Consider the following 23,534-nt stretch of genomic DNA (forward strand, 5'->3'; position numbering starts at 1 on the left):
ATGCAAAACGTGCGTGCCTTGGAAGGTATCTTGAGGAAGAAGTACTATGCTGATTTTCACACCCCCTCCAACCTCCAATACTGCAAATACAGACACCTTTTATTTTCCCCTATAGTCAAAAAAATGTGTCTACACAATCAAGACACAAACAAGACAGACACAAGTGATCCATGCAGAGATAATAAAACACAATCTTGTTTGTGTATGAAGCCTCTAGCATAGCAAGAAACAGAGCAGTCACTGCGACTTGTTTTATTACAATGATAGTTATACTTACATTACTGTTATGAATGCTACTTGCGTTATAACGATATAATTGAAACCTATTTTTTAAAATCAGGCCTTAGGCTGTAAAAGGCTTACAGGACTTATGTTTGGTTTTTAGAGCAATAGTTATAAAACCATATAACTGATACCTGTCTTCCTACAGAGCATGCTGTTTCTTGCACAAGTGGGTAACTAAATGTAGTGATTCTTATCAAAATACAGTTTTCTGCCCTGATGATTGCAATGTATTTACCCACTGCAAGCACAAAATTACTGGGAATGTAAACTAGACAGACAGTATTTTTATGAATGGCTTTCCAGAATAGTGAATGAACATATTCAATGTTACTCCATAGTTTTTGTCTAAAATACTGAGTTTGCAATGAGATTAGTCTTTCTAGATGCTTTTTTTTAAAATAAATTAATGGCAAGTGGTAGGTAAGAAAATGTGTTCTTCTGCCTGTCTTCCTCTTAAGCTGTTTGGAGTCAGTTGCTGGACTTCTGGTTAACTCAGTGAAACCTAAAGTAGTTTACAGAAAAGTTAACTGGTTTAACTGTTTTAATGATTGCACTGGTAGAAGGAGGCATGGTTAAAACTAAGTTACTTCTTAGTTGAAGATGTGGGGCTTTCAGGTATAAGTTGAAGGCATGCTTTTAGCTGAGCCGTAGTTTAGCTTCTGAAGCTTGCTCATGATTGCTTAAATATCACTTCTCCTAGAATTATTGTAAGTTGGGTAAAGCATCACTGTAGTAGAACTAGGAAAGAAAAAAGTGGTTTATAAACAAAAATGCAAAGTTGGAAAGAGGTATTCATTTTATGCATAGCTTTCAAATTATCACCCTTGTCCTCTGGAAATAAAATTTCTCTGCACTGAAGATCTTTGCTAATCCTTGAAGCGTTCAACTGTTGTTGTGGGGTCTTTGGTGTGGGATTTTTTATATGTTTTTTTTTTAACCATGTAATGATTGCATGGTGTTCATAATGCTGGCTTTCTAGCCTGTATGGGTGGTTATGCAAATGAGTTGTGTCAAATCATTCTGGGCCGTTATAAAACCGTACTCCCCTGCTGGAAATTGCTGTTCGCCTGACTGAGTCCACAGAAAGAGCTGGCTGGCCGCTGCTCAGTTAGTGCTTGTTGTGATCTCGTGCTTTAGCGCAGGTCCGCGTCAGCCACCAGAACAAAAGTCTTGAATGGGAAACCGAGTAGCTGAGGTGCGATATGCGTCCTCATCTGCTGCCTTGCTGGAAGGGAAGGAGCCACTGGCTGGGGAAGCGGCTCCTTATCTTTGGTTGTGACTGCCTCAGCACTTCACCAAGTTCATCTGCCTGTTTTTCCTAGGTGTAAGTGAGCAGCATGTGTAGTGCATAGTCTGCACGTCCTGAAGAATGTCTACAGAAAAGCACTGCTTATATCAATTACTATTTATTTAAAGTAAAAGCTTCACTTTTAAAGTAGATTAAGTAGTACTTGTCTTACATGTTTATACAAGCTGTCATAAAGAAAACTACTATGTTGTATTTATAATTTTCAAGTGAAAGAAAAATAAAATGCTCTTATTTTCTGAAGTGAGAAGCTTTTGCACTATGGTAAAAATAAAGGTTGCGTTGAGTAGTATAAAAATCTCTGCTGCTCTCTGCTGCTTCACTCTTTCACAATGAAAGATCTACTGCTTGTAAGTTCATGGATTCTTTGCAAATAGTGCTTGATCAAAATTAATTCATAAAACAAATTAGGACTTTTTACTAGCTGCTTTAGGTAGCTTTTAAGTCATTTTTAGGGCTGATTGTTAATCTTGTGTTGTTATAATGGTTCAGAAATGCACTTCTTCACAATTCCTGGTACCTTTCAAGTAGAGGCAGTCGTAGCAAATTCAATATTGAGAATTAGTGGACTCCCTCCCCTGCATACCTGTGTGCACACACACATACTTTTTGAGATAGAGTTTTTTCTATTTAGGCTTTCCTAAAAATGCTGTTCCAGAAATAATTCATCTGCCTCGGTCTGGATCACTTTAGAAAAAGGGGAAAATCCATTTCAATGTTAAAGGTGCTAAATACAAATTGATAGCTGTTTAGGTGACCCAAAAAAAGATTAACTCTTCTGCTTATTGAAAATGTACGTGTAGGTTAGCAACCAGGTAATTTGCTTATATATTTTGAAGAAACTGTCACTGATGAGCTAGGTCTATTAATTACCAGTTCAGTTGTTACATTTTTAGAACGTTGTCTTTTAGCTGGATTTCTTTTAGGAATCATTCTGATTAATGTTTCGAAGTAACCTGAAACAGGGTAAATCTTAAAGCTAAATCTGTGGATAGATTTGGGCAGCATGGAGTAACTTTTTTTAAACGTGCTAGTTTTCTGGAATGGGATCTACAGCCATGAGCTACAAGCAGAGGTTCCCAGTATGGCACGCTGTGAGGAGGAGGTCCCTCAGTAGGATACTCAGGAACTAGGCCAACTGAGTGGGGAGATGTCTGACCAGGCGTTTCAGAACCTGGATTAAAAGGAATATATGCTGGCCATAAAGACTGAACATGGGTAACTAATTCTGGGTTGCTGGGAAGTGTGAACTGTGACCTGACATCTGCAGTGCTAGGCATGCTGTTGTGCTCCAGACCCTTCACCAGCTCCGTTGCCTTTCTTTGGGCATAAGTCTTATGAGGAGCGGCTGAGGAAACTGGGGAAAGCCTGGAGAAAAGGAGGCTGAGGGGAGACCTTATTGCTCCCTACAACTATCTGAAAGGAGGTTGTAGCCAGGTGGCTCTTGGTCTCTTCTCCCAAGTAACAAGTGATAGGACAAGAGGAAACAGCCTCAAGTTGTGCCAGGGGAGGTTTAGATTGGATATTAGGAAAAATTTCTTCACCGAAAGGGTTGTCAAGCACAGGAACAGGCTGCCCAGGGAAGTGGTGGAGTCACCATCCCTGGAGGTATTTAAAAGACGTGTAGGTGTGGTACTTAGGGACATGGTTTACTGGCAGACTTAGCAGTGCTAGGTTAATGGTTGGACTTGATGATCTTAAAGGTTTTTTCCCAACCAAAACAATTCTACGATTCTATGCTTTGGAAAGTTGTGAAGATCTTTGCTTCAAATTTTCTGGATGTTTAGCTTGATTATTTTGTCTCTGGTTAATTAAATTCCACTCTCTCCTTCTGACTTTGCCACTCAAAGTAAGTTTTCTCTTGTCTCCATGTTTTTTGGATTACTGTAACCTTGAATAATCTTAAAATAACTTTGGGTAGAAAAAAAAATTACTTGTTTTAAAAATTCTTTTCCCAAAATGAACTGTTCTCTGTATAGTACTAATGTTGAGGCTGAGGTTGAATAGGACCCTACAGTTAAGGTGGTTCTAACACTTACAAATAGTTACTTTCCTCTGACCTTAAAAACGTTCTCAGTTCTGTTTGCTTTCATGTAAAATTCTCTTTCTGTTCCTACTGTTTGACAATTTTCCCAGAGAAGACGTATTTTTCCCCCCTTTCGCTTACCTACTTACTCTTTTCGTAACCACAGTTTGTGGCATGTTTTATATCCCCCTCTACATTGGGATGTTATTTGGTAGAACTGAATGTCTGCAGTTTTCTGGCTGTGGGTAGTATTTTTTTTATTTACTGCGTGCGTGTTATTAAAGATTCCTGCAAATTTTTTGTATATTTTCAAATTTTTGATGAACTAAGTTTTCTTTTAATAAACTGAATGAACTAGGTTTTATTTTAATGAACTTTCACACTCTAACATGTGCAGGGTAGGTTCTTGTCTATCTTGCTTCAAGTGTCATGCTTGCTTACTTTTTCCCATTTCATAACCACCTAGTTTCCAGATTAAAAAGATTCTTTGGCTTGCAGAATTTCAGTGTAGCAAAATAAGTACTGTGATAAATAGTCCCTTCTTGATTACTCAATTCATTGAATATTCATGCGTCTCTACTATGATACGCAGTTTCCTTATGCTGCTCTTGCACGATACTGTCCTGGAGATGTCAGAAATAGGTCTTAGCACTTTCATGATACAGGAATTGTACTCTGTGTTGGCATCTTAATTTTTTTTTTTTTTATGAGCTGGGTTTGCATCTGTATCTTTTGATCCAGGGAGAGTTTGAAACTTGAAATTACTCTTGTGTGTAATACAATTCACAAAGGCTAATGCTATCTTTTTGGGGGTTTGCATTTGCAATATGATGGTTGTGGTTGTTTCTAGTGGACAGAATTTGAGGGTTTTTTTAGGTGAAGAAGGATTTTGTGTTCTTCATCCTTACTGATACCCACAACAGTGAAAAACCTTCTCGTGATCAACACGACAGAATTATTCATCCAGACTCATTAAGATACGATTGTTCTATAAAACAATATCAACTAACGGGGAGCTTCATTTATTTTTCTTCAGATTGTTCAGGGCCTTGGACTGCTTCACAGTTGGATGCCACATAGTAACATAGGTTTTTGGCACTAAGTATAATATTAGTCGCTCTGGTTTGGGCTGGTGGCTAGATAGGGACATAAAAATATGCAATTATTTAGTTCATTAGATGTTCAACAGTACAGGTTCTTTAACTATGATGAACCAGCTTTCTCTGATTTAATAAATTAGTGTTTAAATAAAATAAAAGACTACCATGAAGTCTGCTGACGTTGGACCCCTATTCTAGAGGAGACGCACCTAAATCTGCCTGTTACTGTGATTTATGTTCTCACAAAGCAATGTGATTTTAGTGCTAGTGGTTTGTCCCGCTGCCCTTATGTATCTCAGAGCTCTGCTGTTGCTGAGTACAGTTGTACCACTGCTAAGAAATGGACTTCTTCTAATCTGATATAGGGGAGAGATTGAAATGGGAAGGTGTGCTTCCATTCATCCTTCAAATAACTTTCAGTAACCAGTTATAAAGTGCTGATAATGCCTTTACTAGAGACATGCAGTGGGTGGAAAGCCTGGACATTAGAGGGGACTTGTGCTTTCCCCTGATGTTCACAGTCAAATACAAGCTGTTTCAATGACGATTTTAGCTTTATCTGCTAGGGAAGGGGTTAGTGTACTAGAACAGTGTTGAAATGTGCTGCTTTCTCAAGTATTTCCTATTAGCATGTTTAATGAGGCACTCTAATACCCCCTTAGCTTGACTGTCATTACTGAAAACTGAAGTGTTAACTGTAACAACAGAAAAGGGCCCTACAAGACTATGAAAAGGCTTAATTTTTGGTTAGGTTGAGCCGTATAATTAAAATATATTGTGGAATTGTCTGTAGAATAGAGGTGACTGTTTGTTGGTGCAGCTACTGTATGTGTGTTTGTGAAAGCTAATGGTCTTTTAAAATAAATATCCTTTGCAGGTAAAATGTATCCGTTTGTCATGATAGATGTTCTTCTCTCCACTAACTACTTAAATGGATTCTTCTTTACATTTACAGTAAAGAATATACAATTATTTTGTAACTTGTCACTTATTTCAAAAAGTTAACCAGTGTGTTGCCCCTGTCCTCTTAAATATTACTACTCAGATGTGAGCAATGTTATAAAATTATCGGTTAGCAAGGATGGTGTTCTTGTCAGAAATAAAGTAAAAAGCTGAGAGTATAATTTGTGAGAACACAACTGAAAGAAAATACTTGATGAAAGTCTCTTTGTATAATCTGATGTACTTCTGGGATCAATAGTGTTTCAAGGCACTAAATTTAGATTGCATGTCCAATATCCAAGATGTAAGAAGTTTATCAGATTTCCTGTAAAGTCGCTGGAAGAAAACATTAGCCTGGTGTTCAGCTGTAGCTTGGCAAGTTTCCCTCACCCCCTTTGGAATTTACTATTTAATTAAAAAAAAATCCGAACAAATAACAACCAAACCTTAAATTCATATTCAAACTTTCTCATAGTATAACAACCTCTATTAAGCTGTTTATTAATATTTAATTCCTGATTCCCATTGCCATAAGCTTGCTTCTTCATCAGGTTGCCTCCAGAAATCCTCTGTCTGTGGAATCACTTGCAAAAGCTTCTTGGAATCCTTACAAGTAGTACAAACCACTATGGGCAGCTTCTTAATGAAGTGAACTTTAAAGTTGGCTGCATTAAAGTTTAACATTTTAATGAAAATTTGCTCTTAGAAGTTCATTCTAAGATATGTGCAAACCCAAAACTGTTACCTTGGCTAAGTATCTCAGTACAGCTTTATATGTTAGTGAAGAATGCCTCATTCCCATGAGTATTCTTCTGAAAGGAAATGTTTTAGTAACTTCTGTTTCTGCCTGTTTATTTGGAACTCCTAACAATACAAATTTCTGTAAGGAGCTGTGACTGTTCCCTGGAAGTGTTGAAGGCCAAGTTGGATCAGGCTTTGGGCAACCTGGTCTAGTGGAGGATGTCTCTGCCCATGGCAGGGGGGTTGGAATTAGATGGTCTAGAAGGTCCCTTCCAACCCAACCCATTCTATGACTCTATGATTCTTTGTTGTTAGACACAGATTAATGGGTCAGTTGCTGTACTTTGAAATAGGATCAGGGATATCTTTGCTTTTTGGGGTTTTTTTGTGATTATTTCACATCCTGATTTTAGTTTCCAATGAGACAGTCTGGAGTCCCATAGCAGTTCAGGCCAGTCTCTGTTATCATACGTAGTCCTGCCTATGGCCCGTTATAGGCTTATTGATCTCATTGTGAACTGTTTAAGGGAGCAAAGTGGGAAAAACCCCTTAACGGGCAGGTGGATATCCTTTTAGCTGGTTGTATTCCCTGGTTTACATGGTGGTGGTGCAAAGGGTCAGCACAAGCTGGAGGGAAGGAGGGACAGAACCATGATGCAGAGACTCCAGCTCCTGGATGTGCCTCCTTAACACTTCTAGTTAACCGTCAGCCCTCTTTATTCCTAAGCATGAGTTTTGCTAGGAAAGCTGTTCTTTGTTTTCAAATTTCTTTAATACCTATCTATTAAAATAACTACATAATGAATACTAATTATGTATTTTAGAGATTTTTATAGTTTATTAACATTTAATGTCTTGCTTCCAACTATGCCTTTTCACAAGAACTTACTCTCCTATGTTCTAGTGTGTCTTAAATTAGAGGAGGAAAATCCGGAGGACATTGATGCATTCTAAGGCAATTGAAAACAAATCTGCGATGTGAATAACATTATAGAGTCCATTTCCTTATTTCCTTAAAGTGGTATGATTTTTTTCCTTAATTTGATCTGTTTCAGAATAGTCTTTTTTACTTCTGGTGATTTTTTTTAGAAAGAACTTTGCTTTTGTGTGTGAATGCTTGCCAGACCAACTAAGGAGGCTTTCCTAATTGCCTCCTCCCATTTCCCGAAGCCTCCTGCTGCCTTCTGTTTCAGGCTCAGAGTAGCAAAGCATATGTTTTGATATTTAAATGATATCTGGAAATACATAACCCAAGTTTGTCTTCTGAATTGAGGTTTTTCTTTGGATGTTTTGAACCTATAGATTTTGGGAAGCCCAGTAGAAGTAGAAAGGTCTGAGTACAAAGCCAAAAAGACTGGATTTGACAGCAATTTTGTGAAAAGTCTCCGAGCGAGAAAGCTGACATGGAAGTTGCAAAATCACAGAATCATTTCGGTTTGAGATCCATCTGTGGAGATGGTCAAGACCTAAGTGAGCATGTTCCTGGGCAACCTGCTCTAGCCGACCCGGCTTGCATGGGGTTTGGACTAGATGATCTCCAAATATCCCTGTCAATCTAAATGATTTTGTGTGATTTTTGAACTAATGCTCTAACTCCTTAGGTTTTCCTAAGAAACCATGTGCTGTTCATTGCAGGTTTGATAATAAATAATTTCAACTATTGTATTAATGCCAGCTGAATAGCTGGTATCAGTGGCTAGCTTGTGACAGGACTGTTGATGTGTGCAAGCTTCACCTTCCTCTGCTAATTCCTGTAGTCATTAACTTTGTGGCAAGAACACAGCAGAAACAGGAAACCTCCTGCTGTCATGGTACCCCTTCTTCAAGACACTTTACAAACATGTTTTAACCTTTCCACTACCCCTATGTTATAACAGGAGGCTTTAATTTCCCGAGTGTTGCATTAGCCAGGGCTAATGGGGGTTCTAGCTGTGTCCCAAGGCTGATGGTCTGCGCTGAACATTGGCGATAGCTGTTGGTTGTGTCAATGGTGTAGCTCTGCTTTTTGGATGCCTGAGAAGCGGGTTTGGCTGGCGTGTTTTGAACAAGATTTCTCTGCAGATACTGTGTAAAGTCAGCCTTCATTAAGGTTTGAATGGGGGGAAAAAGTAGCCTTTTTACAGGGCATATATTGGTTTTGGTTGTGCACATCTTTGTAACTGCTTTCCAATAAAATCCATGTAAAGATGTTGCCATCTTTACCTTTGAAATTAGCTTCACTAGATGATTATCTATTTCAAAGATATCCTTCTTGGGAGTATATGTTATTTTTCTAAAGCTTTTAATGGTGTCCGTGTTTGCAGGGTATGGGGGAGGATGAATGCTAGGGACTGACTTTCAGTAGCTTCCAAGAGAAAGATGTAAAGTTCTTTGTGTCCCTTGGAAGATGGAAACACAACCATATTTTTACCTGTCGGCTCCTTGTTGGAGGGCTTGGTATCTCATTTCATTCCTGCTGCTCTGCATTCAATCATCTCTCATTTTCATGTTACTCTTGCAAACAGCAGGGAAGGTGTTTATGGGCCAAATGATAAAATAGCCCCTGGCAAGCAGACTTCCCTTCCCGCCCCCCCCCCCTTTTTTTTTGTCCTTTCCATCTTTGAGGTACCATGGCTTGTTAGTTGATCTTAACAGAGTAGCACAGAGCAAAAAATGAAGGGCCTCAGAAAACCCCTCTAGAGATACAAAGCATCTGGTCCACCGAGCCACGAATTCCCAAAGCTGATGATTATCGGAAGCTTGTTTGGGGTGTACCGTTACTGGATGCTCGTTTTGCTGCTGAGCCTTTCCTAGGCCTCTGCTGCCCATCACTGGCAGACCGGGGCACCGGGCTTTGGGCCTGGCCAGCGGAGCCGGGCGTCCTGGCAGGCCAGCCCTGGCAGGGGTAAGATGGCCATGCTGCAGCGGGGGAACGAGCATGAGCATGTGAGGCAGAGGGGAGGTCGGGGGAGCAGGATGGCCCAGCCATCCCGGGCAGGGCTGCCACAGCTGTAGGGCCCTTCTTCTCTGCCCCGGCATGAGCCGCTGCCTCGTGTGGGTCCTCAGGGGCTTTTGTTTGCAGAAAGCAGACGTGCTCCTCTGCTTTCCCATAAAGGCTTTTCCCTTATATGTGTGCTATCTTCATCGCTTTAATTGCAATTACTTCAAATGCTGATGTGAGAGATGTGAGAGAAATATCCCTAATGGTGGGCTGGGTTTGAAAATTTGCTTCTTTACCAAACACGCAAAGGGCTATTTGAATGCTTTTTTCTGTGGTGCATTCTGGTTGGCTTTGAAAAATGGTTGGATAAATTTTTAATGTTTATTTTTTTTCCTGACACTTTTATGTGCTTTTTTTTTTTTTTATTCCGTATGGGTTGCTCACTCAATAGGAGGAGGAGGCATTGGCCCATACTGGGAGGCTCTGCCGGGAACTGGGTTATCACACTGAGAGGCTGCTGTGAGCATTTACCTATCGTAACAAAAGATCTTCTAATGCCGTTTCATTATTAAACAATCTATATTCCTCACTTGAGCTTTTGGAGGCTTCCAGCAGTTCTGTCAGGCTAACCTTGTTGCTAAAGATGATTTTGTGCTCTTAGTTCAGTGAGTCAGCGGGGCGCTGGCCGAAGCCTCCGCCATTTTATGACGAAGCCTTTCTGCTGTGACACGAGCTGGGAACCACAGCCGTGCTTCAGGAGCCATATGCATGTCTTTAGGTGACCCCATTTCTTTCTGAGGGTGCGGCACTGACCTGTGCTGGCATGGGGCTGTCGGTGTGGACCTGGTGGAGCTGCCCCAGGCTGGAAGATGTGCTGCGGTTCGACCGTGCTTACTGTGTTCAAGTTGTATCTCAGCTGGCTTCAGTCAAAATGTGTTTTTGTGTGTGTGCCACCAACATACTTCCAGTTTTATCTACAAAAAAGATTGCTGTTGGTTGTCACTGTTGGTTCTCTTAAGGAACTAGGGATACAAATTTCCTTTATATGAGACCATGAATTTGTTGGTGGGTTTGGACCACCGAAGTGTGTAATGCACCCAGCTCTGCTCTTTATATGCTGTTGAACTCCTGCTTTTATGGTTTGTGTGTGTGTGCAGGCTCCTTTGTGTGTTCCACATGGGCATTTCTATCTTTTGCACAAATAGGTCATTTAGAGCCATTGCACGGTTCATAGGAAATAGTACCAGTATTAAGACAGAATAAAAGGCACCTGTGCTTTAGCTTCAGTCCTTGCTCCCTTATGATAGAGTTTTTAGCACTGCATATAGAATACTTTTAAACCAATGGAAACAATCCATTCTATATAACAGTAATGAAATTATGCAATAATAATGATGATGCTTGGCCTTGCTTTTTCTTAGAGGTGGAAAACATACTAAAGTTCTGTTTGAACTCAGAGCTGTGAACACTTGGTATCTTCAGTTAGTCACTTTGACTTATGTGCACTTACTTGGATCACAGCATCTCTTTATTTCAAAACTATGCATATATTTATGCTTTTTATTTAATCTTAATATACATGCAACGTGAATTGAAGTGAGTTATTCCTTGGATCATTACATCAAACCTTGAACTTGCAATACAGCCGTTACCAATCAGTGCGTGTACCCATTTGCTCTGGGTATGCTTCTAGAGTTCAGTAGGTGTATTTTCTTTCTTTTCATCTTTTGGAACCTGGAAATCAAATTCTTCCAGCTTGTTCCATTTAAATGGTATAATATTTTATGATGAAAAAGGGGTGTAGTATCTCTTTTGATTTTATAACTGTAATTTAATTTATTCTTGTAGGTGTAGCATCTATGACTGTGCCAGTGTACATCGCAGAAGTTGCTCCACCACACTTAAGAGGCAGATTAGTCACCATTAACACTCTGTTCATCACTGGAGGGCAGTTTTTTGCAAGCGTTGTTGATGGAATCTTCAGCTACCTCGCGAAGGATGGATGGAGGTTTGTGAGTCTTCCTTGCTAAAAGCAAAACTGGCATGGTCGTGATTTGGTTGACAGCTGTTATAATTCTTGTTGGTAAAACAGAGTTTACATATAAAGTAGTAAAACTGTATACTGAAATGAATCTTTAGTACTTAAGTCTTGCTAAATGATAATAGAATCATAGAATGGTTTGGGTTGGAAGGGACCTTAAAGATCATCCAGATACAACCCACTGCCATGGGCAGAGACACCCTCCACTAGACCACGTTGCCCAAAGCCCCATCCAACCTGGCCTTAAACACTTCCAAGGATGGGCCATCTACAGCCTCTCTGGGCAACCTGTTCCAGTGCCTCACCATATGATATCCATACTGCTTTCACTCAGGCTTAATATTCACAGTATGGTTAGGGCTTTTGACTTTACTAAACTTTAAAATGGATGAGCAGTAAATATGCATCAACAAGCTTGAATGATTGTCATGATGTTTATGAAAGTAGCTTGTCTTTTGCATTTAGAATAATTACGTGCTGATTTTTCAAAAGGCAAATTTCTAGTATGATGCTGTATGTGCAAAATAGAGGTGTATTTTGAATATTCTTAATCAGAGCAGTAGTAATCCAATCAGAATTGAAGTGAAGGATATTGTAGCATAACTTTATAGTTAAAAGTTTAGTTTATAGAATAATACGAATCTCTCTTACTCTACTTTCTGGATATTACACTCTTCCTGTAGACATCGCTAAGTGTTTCTGGACTGCAGCCTCATACCTTCCTTCATGGTGATGTGTCATTTGAGAGAGATAAGAAATTTCAGTGGCTCAATATTTTACTTGCAGTGCTGACTTGAAAAAATAATTAACAGGAATGTGTAGGAGGAATAACTTACAGTATACATTCCAACTTTTGGAAACTTGTACTTAATTATGTGTGCTTTTCTCTTGAAACACTCTTGGGAAGGGGATGCATGTTATTGTAAGGCCTTTGATTTGTGTTGCTACAGCTTGGAATCATTTTATTATTTGAAAATCCTAATTTGAAGGATACTCATCCCACCTCCAAAAACTTGCAACATAAATTTTACTGTGTTCTCTGGCTTCCAGTGGAGCTGAATAGGGATCTCTAGGTGCACTGACATTTGAGGTTTGAGTTAGGAACAATTAATTTGGGACTTGATACACAGAAGAACTTGGGAACTGATATTCTTATAGTATGTAAAGAAATATGCATTAAAACAAAAAGTTAATGTTTTCTTCTTATTTAATCTACAGTTTAATTTATGTATGTCTGAAGATGCAAGAAGTTTGAGGTTTTTACTTTTTGTCCATGTGATTTTGTCCTTCGTCTCTTTTGTAAAATGATGTCACATTTTGACCTTAAGAAAAAAGTGACTTCATGCTGATTTTGTTTAATTTTAATTTAATTTTAAATTTTAGCTCTGCTTTGTGTTTTCTAAAAATGCATTGGTTACTTTAGCTCACATGTAAATAGCATTTTGCATTTTTACATGACACTTTTGATGACTATTTCATTATAATGCAGCTGCATTCTCTGGCAGACTGTGTGTCCACTTACAGAGAATTTAGAAACAGCCTTCACTGAAAGAAAAGCTTAGTTTTATAGGATTGCTAATCCCTTTCTGCAGGTAAAGAAATATGCCCAATTTTGAGAAGAGTTAATGGCATGCACTAGTACCTTTCTAGGTAACATACAAGCTGAAGTATTTGATCCCTGATGCCAGTTATTCAGTAGTTGCTTTATTATTTTAAATTAACTTTTAGCCTAAATAATTTGCTAATGTAATGGCTCCCTGTGCATGGGGCTGGATGGGAGGAATGGACAAGTAAAGATATTTATTTAGAAATGGAGCTCTGAGTCACTGTTAGAGCCATTGTGCACTTTCTGTTTAGGCAGATTTTTTGAGTTCAGTTTACCTCAATGGTTAGGGATTCAGCTGGGGGAAGCTTTTGTGGATGTAAATAGTGTTGGTTTTGGTTTTTTTCCCCCATTACTGCACTGACACATAGGAGGTAAGGATGTGTTTGTAATCTTTGTGTTTCAGTAAATACCAGCATATTGGAAGAAAAATACAAGCTAACAAAGTATCTGACAAGTATTGATCTTATTGGAGCTGTGCTTTTTGTTTAATTGTTCAGATAAACTAAGATATTCCCTAGCTTGAATTTTTGCAGCTCAAAAGCAGACTTCTAGTCGTCTTTGGAAAAGATCAGTCAAAGAACTAGCATTGTGGTATAGGATGTATCAGTTTCCGAATCAAACAGTGACACAGGATTGACAAGTACATTTGTATGTAAATGATTATTTAAGTGAAAAATATCATTCCAGTTTGTTACACACACATGATACCATCTTTTGATATGTTCCTTTATAAATCTATTTAGCTGAAGTTGAAGGTTAGGTGGAAGGCAATAATCATTGTCAAATACAGATTTAATCCTTTTCTAAAACACTAATTTTTGCGCCTTACCGGTTCCTGAAGGGAGCCTACAGGAAAGATGGTGAGGGACTGTTTATGAGGGAGTGTGGTGACAGGACAAGGGGTAATGGGTTCAAGCTGAAAGAGGGTCGATTTAGATTAGATGTTAGAAAGAAATTCTTCCCTGTGAGGGTGGTGAGGCACTGGAACGGGTTGCCCAGAGAGGTTGTGGAGGCCCCATCCCTGGAAGTGTTTAAGACCAGGTTGGATGGGGCTTTGGGCAACATGGTCTAGTGGAGGGTGTCCCTGCCCGCAGCAGGGGGGTTGGAACTAGATGATCCCTTCCAACCCTAACCATTCTATGATTGTATGATATGCCACTATACCTTAAATAGGAATGAGGCCCCCACCCACTGAAATGCTGCACAACTGTTCCGAGAACTTCTACATTGGTGTAACTTATTATTCTGTTTGGAACAAAAAAAATAAACTGCTCTGGTATAATTCAGGCCTTTTAACCTAGCTGAACTGAAAAAGTTAAAAGCAAAATCTAGAACCTGTGGATTGATTAAGACTAAGAGATTGGGTGTTTGGTCAGAGCTGTGTGAGATGCTGACTTTTCAAAGTCTCCAGTAATGGGCATTTCCACTTCTCAAGACAACTTGTTCAGATGTTCAGTCACTTACTGTGAAGAATTGGTTTTCCTCATCTTTGATATGAATTTTCCTTGTTGCAACTTGTGACTGTTGACTCTTGCCCTTTCACAGTGTACATCTGAGGAAGTCTGTCTCCATCTTCTCTATGAGCTCCTTTTCAGTTGGGAAAGATGCATTTAGATCTTCTCTTGATCATCTCTTTTCTGGGCAGGACAAATCCATTTCTCAGCCTCTTCTTTTATGCAATACACTCCAATTGCACAGCCATCTTAGTGATCCTTTGCTATTCCTGGTTTGTAGCTCTCTCTCATGTCGGTGGTCCCAGTCTTTCAGATTCAGCATGGTGTGTTGAGTAGCTAGGAGTAATTGTTTCTTGCAGCCTGCTGGCTTGTGCTGGATAACTTTTGGTAATGCAGTAATGCTACGTTTTATGTACATGCCAAGTACTTCTCTGCCAGATCGAGTGGAGTGAAGCGAAGCAAAACCGTTGGCGATGCATTAGGCAGAAACTGCGTCAATGCTAGGGATGGAGTATCCAAGGACTCTGAGCTGTGATGCTGGAGCTGTTAATTGGGGGTTGTGTACTTGTCTGTCCTCAGCTAGTTTACTGCAGCCTGAGACTGAGCAGAGAAGAGTACTGACACCTCAAAAGAGTGGCCAGCAAACACATGGGGAGAAATAACACATGTTCACTCCTAAGTCATCACATATAAGAAGGAAAATTATGGCAATTATTGTAACTCTTAGCGACTGAATTGCTAAGTATTGAAGTGCTCCAAAAAACAATACGGAAACTTTACTTTTTCTTAGCTCTGCTTGTTCTTGGAAATGCTGGATATTAAATTAAAAATAAACCAAAGAAAACAAATATTTAACCTGACCTCTTACTTCAGGTTAGCTTTATAAACCCTGCTAATGCCATCTTAATAATACTGCAACAGTATGTCTGAGAAGGAGAAATGTTACAGCAGACTTATTAAATTTCATGCTGGATTTTTTCAGGCCTGCTAGACATCTGGCTTCAAATGCAAAGTCTTGTATTCTGTATAGGAAAGAACTATATTAGATTTCTGAAAGCTGGATCACTGCATGAAATGTCTAAAATTGCCTGCTTTTACTTTAAATTGGTTATATTAAAGTTGCTTGATCTGCAGATTGCAACAACTCTTGAACTTGCAATGGATGTATGCTCTTAACTGAACATTTTCCTTCTGGCCTGCTTCTTGTACTCAAGTTTGACCAGAAACATGTCAATTGGAAACTGACGTTAGTGAGCGAGCACTTTCTGTACATTTCTGTTTTTATCGTGCCTGTGATAAACAATCCAATAGAGTCCTACTGGTAGCCTTAACGGGCTGGATCCAAGCTTTCAGGAGCCTCAATTGATTTTGCCTCCTAAGATGACTGCAGGTACCCAGCTGCTTAGTTCTGGAGGCTCTGCTGCATTTAAGGGACTGAAGGGCTTTGGAGGAGCAGAAATTAGGTAATATGAGTGTAAATCTGCTTATTTAGATGCATTAAAAGATGCTTTTGCTTGCAGTTTGACAGACTACAGTGTTTGTGTTTTTAATATCTATGGTTTTGTTCTACTCTTCATTTGAAAGAGAAGAGGCTTTCTAAATACTACTGTAATGCAGATATTGAATATGCAATTTGTTGAGTTTCAATGATATCTAAAGGTGATTCTGTATACAGCTACCAAAATGTTTGTGGAGAGGGAAGAGCAAAGGAAGAAATGAGGACAAAATGAATGAGAACATTAGTGAATGAGGAATGAGAACATTAGTGAATTAGTGACACTTGTTAGATACATTGGCTGAAGACTACTCAACTAATGATCCTTCCACAAGCTTTGTGTTTTGAATTTATTTTCTTCCATCTGCTTTTTTTTTTTTAAACTAATGATGAGCTATACCATTCTTCAAATGATAGAAAATAAGAGACTTGCTCACAGATTTTTTTCTAGACCAAGATTTACTTGTATGATCTTTGGAAATTTTTGTTGGTTTTAGGAAGAACTGGAGGGCTCAGTTTGGGGATGGGAAGACCGGCCTGCATGATGCACATTGTCCCAGGATGGCCATCCTCTTTGCATTACCTTTTGGGTGTTCTTTTCCCCATTCTCCAGTTTTCTACCCTGTTGTATTGTTCATGTTTTTCTTTGTTAAATCTACAAATGCCTCTAAGAAAGTCTTTTTCCACGTTCATCCAAAATGCATTTGGACTTGACAAATACATTTGGCTCATTGCCCTCAAACAAAGTTTCTGTTAATGGTTGTGCTCATTCCTACTCTATTAGCAATCTCATTTCATAGCATGCTTTATAAAAACATTCAGGTGAGAGACTGCTGGATAGTCTATGTGAAAACATGCATCCTGGGGTATGAACAGAGGAGCTAGAGGAGAGATTAGCAAATCTCCCGACTGATGTCAAAGTGTGAACCTGTTTATGAGTACAGACTACATCAGTATTCAGTCTGAGGGCTAGTTTCTGGAAGTGTTTTAATGATTATAACCACCGATGTGAAACCTGTGATAGTTGCAATAATGTACAGGTGACTCTAGCACCATTTAAAGTCTTTAATGGAAGTGGAAAAAAATCTCAGTGAAGCGCAAATGGGAAAAGGTCAGATTTAAAAAGCAGAACAAAGTTATACATTGTTCTGCAATTCTTGTTATTCTTCTTAGTGTTTTATTGAAAGAATACAAAAATATGAAGTGTATAGACCAGAGCCAACCATGAAAGTTGGTGATATGCTTGTCTTCCCCAGCTTGTCTTCTCCCTGGCTTTAGCCAGAGTGAATTATCTGTGGGTGTCATCACAGGTGCATTGCTGACACCTGGAAGTGTAACTCTCTGGCCAGTGGTAATTCTCTGTAGAGTAGAAAACTAGCCTTAATGCTGTATATAGTAACCTTCCCCTCCTCCGGGCATCTAAAATGCAGTTTTGATTTAAAACGTAACATTGCAGCTGGCTGGAGATTTAAGAGCAGACTGCCTAAAAGATCTGGTGTAAATTGCCATGCTGGTGAAATTAATTTTTTTCAGTGTTTCTGCTTACAGTCAGAAATGTTCAAAAATAAAACAGGCATCTGCTTACACAAGAGAGTATTCCTTGGTCACCTGTGTCTGTGTATACATATTACTGACCAAAGTTTTCATTGGCTGGTTTTGGGGTTATTTTTTTTTAATATGTCTGTAAAACAATTAGCGGGATTTCAGTCTCATTTTTGCCGTCTGCAGTACCAGTGGCTTGGGACCAGTGGCTGTAGGGTCAGTGGTGGTGAAATAGTCAACATGTCCTTGAGATTTCCTGGAATTGAAAATGAGGGTCCTGTTCTCTAAAATATTTGCAGAATATGATTCTTGCCTGCTTGACTTCTGGTGATAAAGAAATCAAGGGTTTGACTTGTAATTTACAGCTTGCGTAGATGTAACTGAGTCTTCTCATAGCATGTTTTTGTAGGCAAATATTAGATATTTATTTATTGACTTATTTCCAGGTACATGCTGGGTCTGTCAGCTGTTCCAGCAGTTATACAGTTTCTTGGATTCCTGTTTCTTCCTGAAAGTCCCCGCTGGCTCATTCAGAAAGGCCAGACTCAGAGAGCACGGAGAATTCTGTCTCAAATGCGTGGCAACCAGGCAATCGATGAGGAGTACGACAGTATCAAAAACAACATTGAAGAGGAAGAAAAAGAAGTTGGAGCAGGTATGCTGAATGCTTGTCGCCCTCTCTGCCTGTCAATGAGGAGATAAAAATCAGAGGAAATGTTGAAGTCGTAGCCTGTGGGAACTTGATGTTTTGCTTTTTCTTGTCTGTTTTGCTATCGTTTGAAATATTTCATATACTGGTAGCTTCAAAATTGACAAGATGTTTCTGTGATCCTACAGGTTTAAATTAGGTTCCAATTTCTTAAGTGAGGAAAAAGTAAAGTTATGTAAGATTCTAAGTTTATATCACCTACGCTTATGTGAGAATTGCACTCAAAAAATTACTCAGTTTAAGAATGCACATCTTGAAGATGGAAATAAATAAAATGAAGTTTGGTTTCTTTCATCAGTGGGAAGGGCTGAGCAGACACTAGGGAGGTCAAAAGGCATTTTACATGCTTTAATTATCCAGAGGCCATATCCTAGATGTGCCTCTGGAAAGATTTACAAAATTAGGCATGTAACATAGAGATTCTTTTTCAGTAAAGGCAGCTTCTGACAGTCCTTTTGGTTTGCCCCTAAAGGGGCATCTAAAGGCATCGAAATAAAATTCTATGTTTCCTCTTTTGGATCCTTATGCCATGATTGCGCAAAACTTCATGTATGTACTTATATGTATACTTATAAAGCAAGATTACAATTCCATTGACTTTCTGTCCACTACTTATTTTTCCTTTGCTTTGTGCTGAAAGTGTTAATGTGGGAATCTCAAGTAAGGCTCTTAAGGGAGGCTCATCTTAATTCTTGCTTCCTTAAACATTGATAGGCAAATACTATAACTTCTCAGAGCTCGTGGAAAGAAAAATGAAAGTTATTTTATGTCTGTGTAAATTGAGATTCAATGTCTTATAATACCTACTCTCATTACCTCATTGAGTTTGAGTTCGAGCCTTACAATAAATAGTTAAGTATCTGGAAAAAGTTATTTGACACATACTAGTGAAGGGATTTTCAAAATATTCATCACTGGTGTGAAGCAGGGTTGGATTTTTTTTTCTCCCATTATGTTTTTGAGGCTTTGGATACTTATTTCCAGTTCTTCAGGGTGGGATGGGGGAATGAATTTCATTGAAGCTGATTTGATAAAAAGCTGAAGTGGATATTCGTAGAACAGCCTGGATTTAAGAGTCCTGTGCCAAGGTTCTTGATCCTAATTGGGGATTGGACTGTTCAATTCTGTGGAAAGCCACTTAATGTCTAGTATTACAGTTTTCATGCTTTGTAGAAATAAAAGGAACAGGTGTTTGATCCATCCAGTCCCTTATTTTTAGTCACTGGGCTATAAGGTATGAGCTTGTTTCTCTCTCTTAAATCTTCCCTCATGCTGCTGTTTTACTATTTATAAATTAAATGTGGTGGTGCAAGACTGCGGTAGAACTGACTCCAGCTCAGTTGTTAAATCATTCCTCTATAGATTTGTAACTTGGACTGGCACACTAATTATGAGGTTGTTGGCTTTCTGGAGTGGGTAGGTCTCTTGATTCCCCTGCCCTAATAACTTATTGTGTTCCTGGAGTTTAGTTAAAGCAATCACATTCCTAGGAGAAATCTTGGTTACACAGAATCAGTGTTTTCCTCTCAGTAATCCACAGCTTCAGAGTTGTCACAAAAGGGCATTAAAAAAATGAGGGTAGTTACAAGTATATGCTGTCCCGCTTGTTATAAATGCTTAGCAAATAGGCATTAGATAGTTACAGTCATTCTCGGTTTTGATCGTAACTTGGTTATAATTGTACTTCATCCTATTTAACTCAAAGTCTTCATTGTTATAAAAAGGTATGTTGTGTGTCCTACATTATTTTTGTTATCTTTCTGTGACTTAAAGGTGGTATTTGCGAGTGGTGTTAAATTGTAATTACTTTCATTTCTTGAGCAGTTGTCTGGATTGTCAGTATTGAATCTGGCTTGCGTAGTGCAGGAGCAACTTATTGTTCATGATTTCGTTGCCAGGCGTTTAGGTATTGACAACTCGTGTGCTTCTGCAAAGACTTTACATTTCATTTTGCTATGTATATTTTGGGGTTTTTTTGTTTGTTTGTTTGATATATTCCTGTCGTACTTCTTGTATTTGTTTCTCCTATTTGTGGCAGACAATGCTTTAAAACGTTAATTAATAGCAATGACAAATGATGGTAGTAATTCCTATCAGACATTGCGGACTTCATTCCAGTTTTACAAAAAGCTTTAATGACCCTAAACTGACAGTGTGTGTACGTGGCATTCAAGGAAAGATAACTTTGTAGATTGGGAATTGTCCAGCAAACTTTTAGGTAATAGTGTCTTTTCCTTTCCTGTCTTTTCCTTTCTAGAGAAAGAACAGATGTTCTTTTTCATTAATTGATACAAGAGCATCTTTAGCAGTTTCTTAGGGCATCTTTTTCAAAGTGAAAATAAGTCTGTGTTTGACTCCTCCTCTGCAACGGAGTAACAGAATGTAACTGTAACATATTCTCCAGTCCCACACTAAAAACTGTAATGCCTTTTGTAACTGTTTCATCAACTATTCTTGTCACGGAAATAATGAATCACAGGGGAACTTCATCTGTGCTTTTTAAGCTACTAACTTAAAGGTTTGGTTTTAATGTCTGTCACAAGACCAGAGAAGTTCATTGCATTTTCCACATGGTCATCAGCAGCTTCTGCATTGAAAATAATAAAAATGCCTTCAGCAACAAACTTCTGTTTCAGAAGTCTTTTGTACCAATGTGGGATACCTGTTAAGTGAATGATTCATATTTGTTTATCTTTTCCAATCCATTCAGCCAAATAGCTGCTGCTGATACTGCTTAGCAGCTTATATTTTAGCATCTTCAGATTGGTATCAGGAAAAAGATGTATCTTTTTGACAAACACTTTCCCCATGACTGGTTATGTAAATGACATTTTTTCTGGCAATCATAAATACTGCTTTTGCAGGCTCTGTTCTGTACTCCCAGTGTGACTTTTGGTGGTGTAACCTTGCATTTTGAGAAGAGAAGGGGAGGAACATTGTATTCTGCAGTAACATTGCAAGACAAGTTGAATCTTGGTTGAGGCCAGCTAGTGATCATCTTTTAATGTCATCCCCCTCTCAGATGGTGGGGCTGAAGTGCAAAAGGGAGCTGGTGATAGGAAAATCAAGGGTTAGAAGGACTAATGAGGAAGACATTAGAAAGAAGAGTGCTCCCCAAGAGTTGTGGAAACAATAGTTTATAGGTGCAAAGTGGCCTTCCCCTTCAAATACGCTGTGGATCTTGCAGATTCTCCGGTGCTTGGCTCAGGCTCTGAAGCGTTAGGGGAGAGAAAAGGGAAGAGAATGGTCAGAAGAGGTTTGTAACTGAGGGAAGAATCAAAGACATTGCTGGGAGAGGGTTCTGGAGCTACTCTTCCTAGCAAAACGTGTCTGACTTGCACTGCTGCTGAATTGTAGTTTTTAGTACAGTTAAGGCAGAGATTCTGTACTGCATACTAGTTAAAAACAGGCAATCAAATCATAGCAATGCAGGTAAGCACTGACACAGGTATAAGTACACAGGTATAAGATGAAGTAACTTGTGCTCCTAGTGAATTAGAGTGCGGGATTTGTAATGCTAATTCTAGAGCAAACACTTTGGAGTGAATTTAACAATGGTGGTTTTGTGCATAACTATAAAGCTATCTAGCACACCTTTTGTAAAAATGTTACAGGCTGCCACTGTAATGGTCATTTCAGACTGGAGAGAAGTCATTGTAGCATCCAACAGAGACATTTTAAATAGATCATTAATTTCCTATGTGTTTGACAACACTCCAGTGTTCAAAACAAATCATAGAAAAGTATCAGTTTGTACTGTCTTTCTGGGTGAAAGCACCTGCAAACTGCGTGACTTTTCCTCACGCCCCTCTAGTAGCTGTGATGTGCCAGGATGCATGATATTTCACGTGAAATCAGTAGTGATGAGTATAGTACTAACTTAACGTCTTGACGCAACAAACATCATTTGCATTAAGACTAGACATTTATTTTTGAGTAGATGAAGGATGTGTAACCATGGATCATAATTACACTAGGAGAGCAGTGTAATCTCCCCCAGCCCTATTTATCCCACGTTTCTCTAACTTGTGAATTAGGGTCGAGACTCTTGACATTATCTGCTATTCTTGTGGACCTTTACGTTTTATTATCTGTTCTCATGCATGTATATGTGTCAAGTTCTGATCATGAAGATGTCTTTTTTGCGCATGTTATGCTTAGTAATTCTGGCCATGTAAAACTGCTGGGGCTCAATGGTGCAGGGAACCATTCTGCTTCTGTGAAATTCACTGAGTGATTTAGGAAACTGATTGTTACACTGTAATATTGTTTAACCTACCAGTTTGTGTCTGTACCAGAATGTAATGTAATGGCTGCTGCTCCTAGATGAGACATTTTGTTGTGTTTTCATTATTTTTAATACATTTTTTGTAATAGCCTAGCTTTTTTTTGTGAGACCAAGAAAAGTGTGTCCATGCCAGTCTTTCGCTCCTGTAGGCATGACTCACTTTACTACTTTGCTGAATTTCCTATTGGATGAGTGAGTTGGTCTCCTTTTTTAGGTTTTGTATTTCCCTGTTGGAGATAAATGTATTATGATATAAAGGTAAAATCACTTCATTACCATTAGGTTTTCAGCTCATAACTTTACCCAATTAACTGACAGTTAAAATAGGATATTATCAGGGAGGAGATCTGGACCCTCAGTCCTTCCTGATTCCAGTGTATTTCTATTTCTTGCATCGTCTTGTTACTTGCTAATATTCCTGGTTATGGCTTTGGCTGGAACTGTTTGACATGCATCTTTCTAGGGATATACTGGAAGCTTGTAGTGTTTTCATTTTTAATCATAATTCTCCCCTTACTTCTGGGAGTTCTTTTTATCTTAGGCCATCGCCCAACATGCCTGGTATTGAAAAAGATATAAACATGCTTATTATTATTGGACATCAGCTGGAATGCTATTAAATGAAACTTGGTAATACTGCGACACTCTGGTAGGGTTGTGCAGAGCTCTGAATCATTCCACTTGCAGGCACCCAAATCATTATTTGAAGTTAATTCCTCTTTTATGATATTAAGTGGCTGTTGTTACCTGTAACCATGAAATTATATGGAAGTCTTTGGGGCAAAAGAAACAAAGGAGTTGGGCTAAGGATATATTGAAGAAAACCCCAAATCCAATATTGTTGGTAGTTGTGGCAGCCTGAAATTCTTGCTTGTGGCAATACTAAATGCCAGGGTCCGTGCCAGGTGGGTTTTGCCTTTGGATCTTGCAGGAAGCGTGGCCAATGAAAGAGGTACTTGAAAGGAACGTCTTCATTTAGTTCTTGTATTTTAACCACTTGATGTGGAGAATTATTTCTTTGTTCCCTTAAAAACAAAAATTCTTCCTGTGTATGTCTGCATTGGAATTTGTTTTGAGTT

At 38.9% G+C, this 23,534-nt stretch overlaps 1 protein-coding gene across 1 annotated transcript in view; it reads left to right on the forward strand.

Annotated features, from left to right (window-relative positions):
• The window catches only part of SLC2A13 (solute carrier family 2 member 13), a 173,015-nt gene that overhangs the window by 19,059 nt on the left and 130,422 nt on the right, over positions 1-23,534 (forward strand). The window contains exons 2-3 of the mRNA XM_054843980.1: positions 11,169-11,328; positions 17,905-18,113. Coding sequence (XP_054699955.1) covers positions 11,169-11,328; positions 17,905-18,113 — 369 coding nt within the window. The remainder of the gene's footprint in view (positions 1-11,168; positions 11,329-17,904; positions 18,114-23,534) is intronic.

Source organism: Grus americana, chromosome 1, assembly GCF_028858705.1.
Source record: "Grus americana isolate bGruAme1 chromosome 1, bGruAme1.mat, whole genome shotgun sequence".
NCBI classification, from domain to species: Eukaryota; Metazoa; Chordata; class Aves; order Gruiformes; family Gruidae; genus Grus; species Grus americana.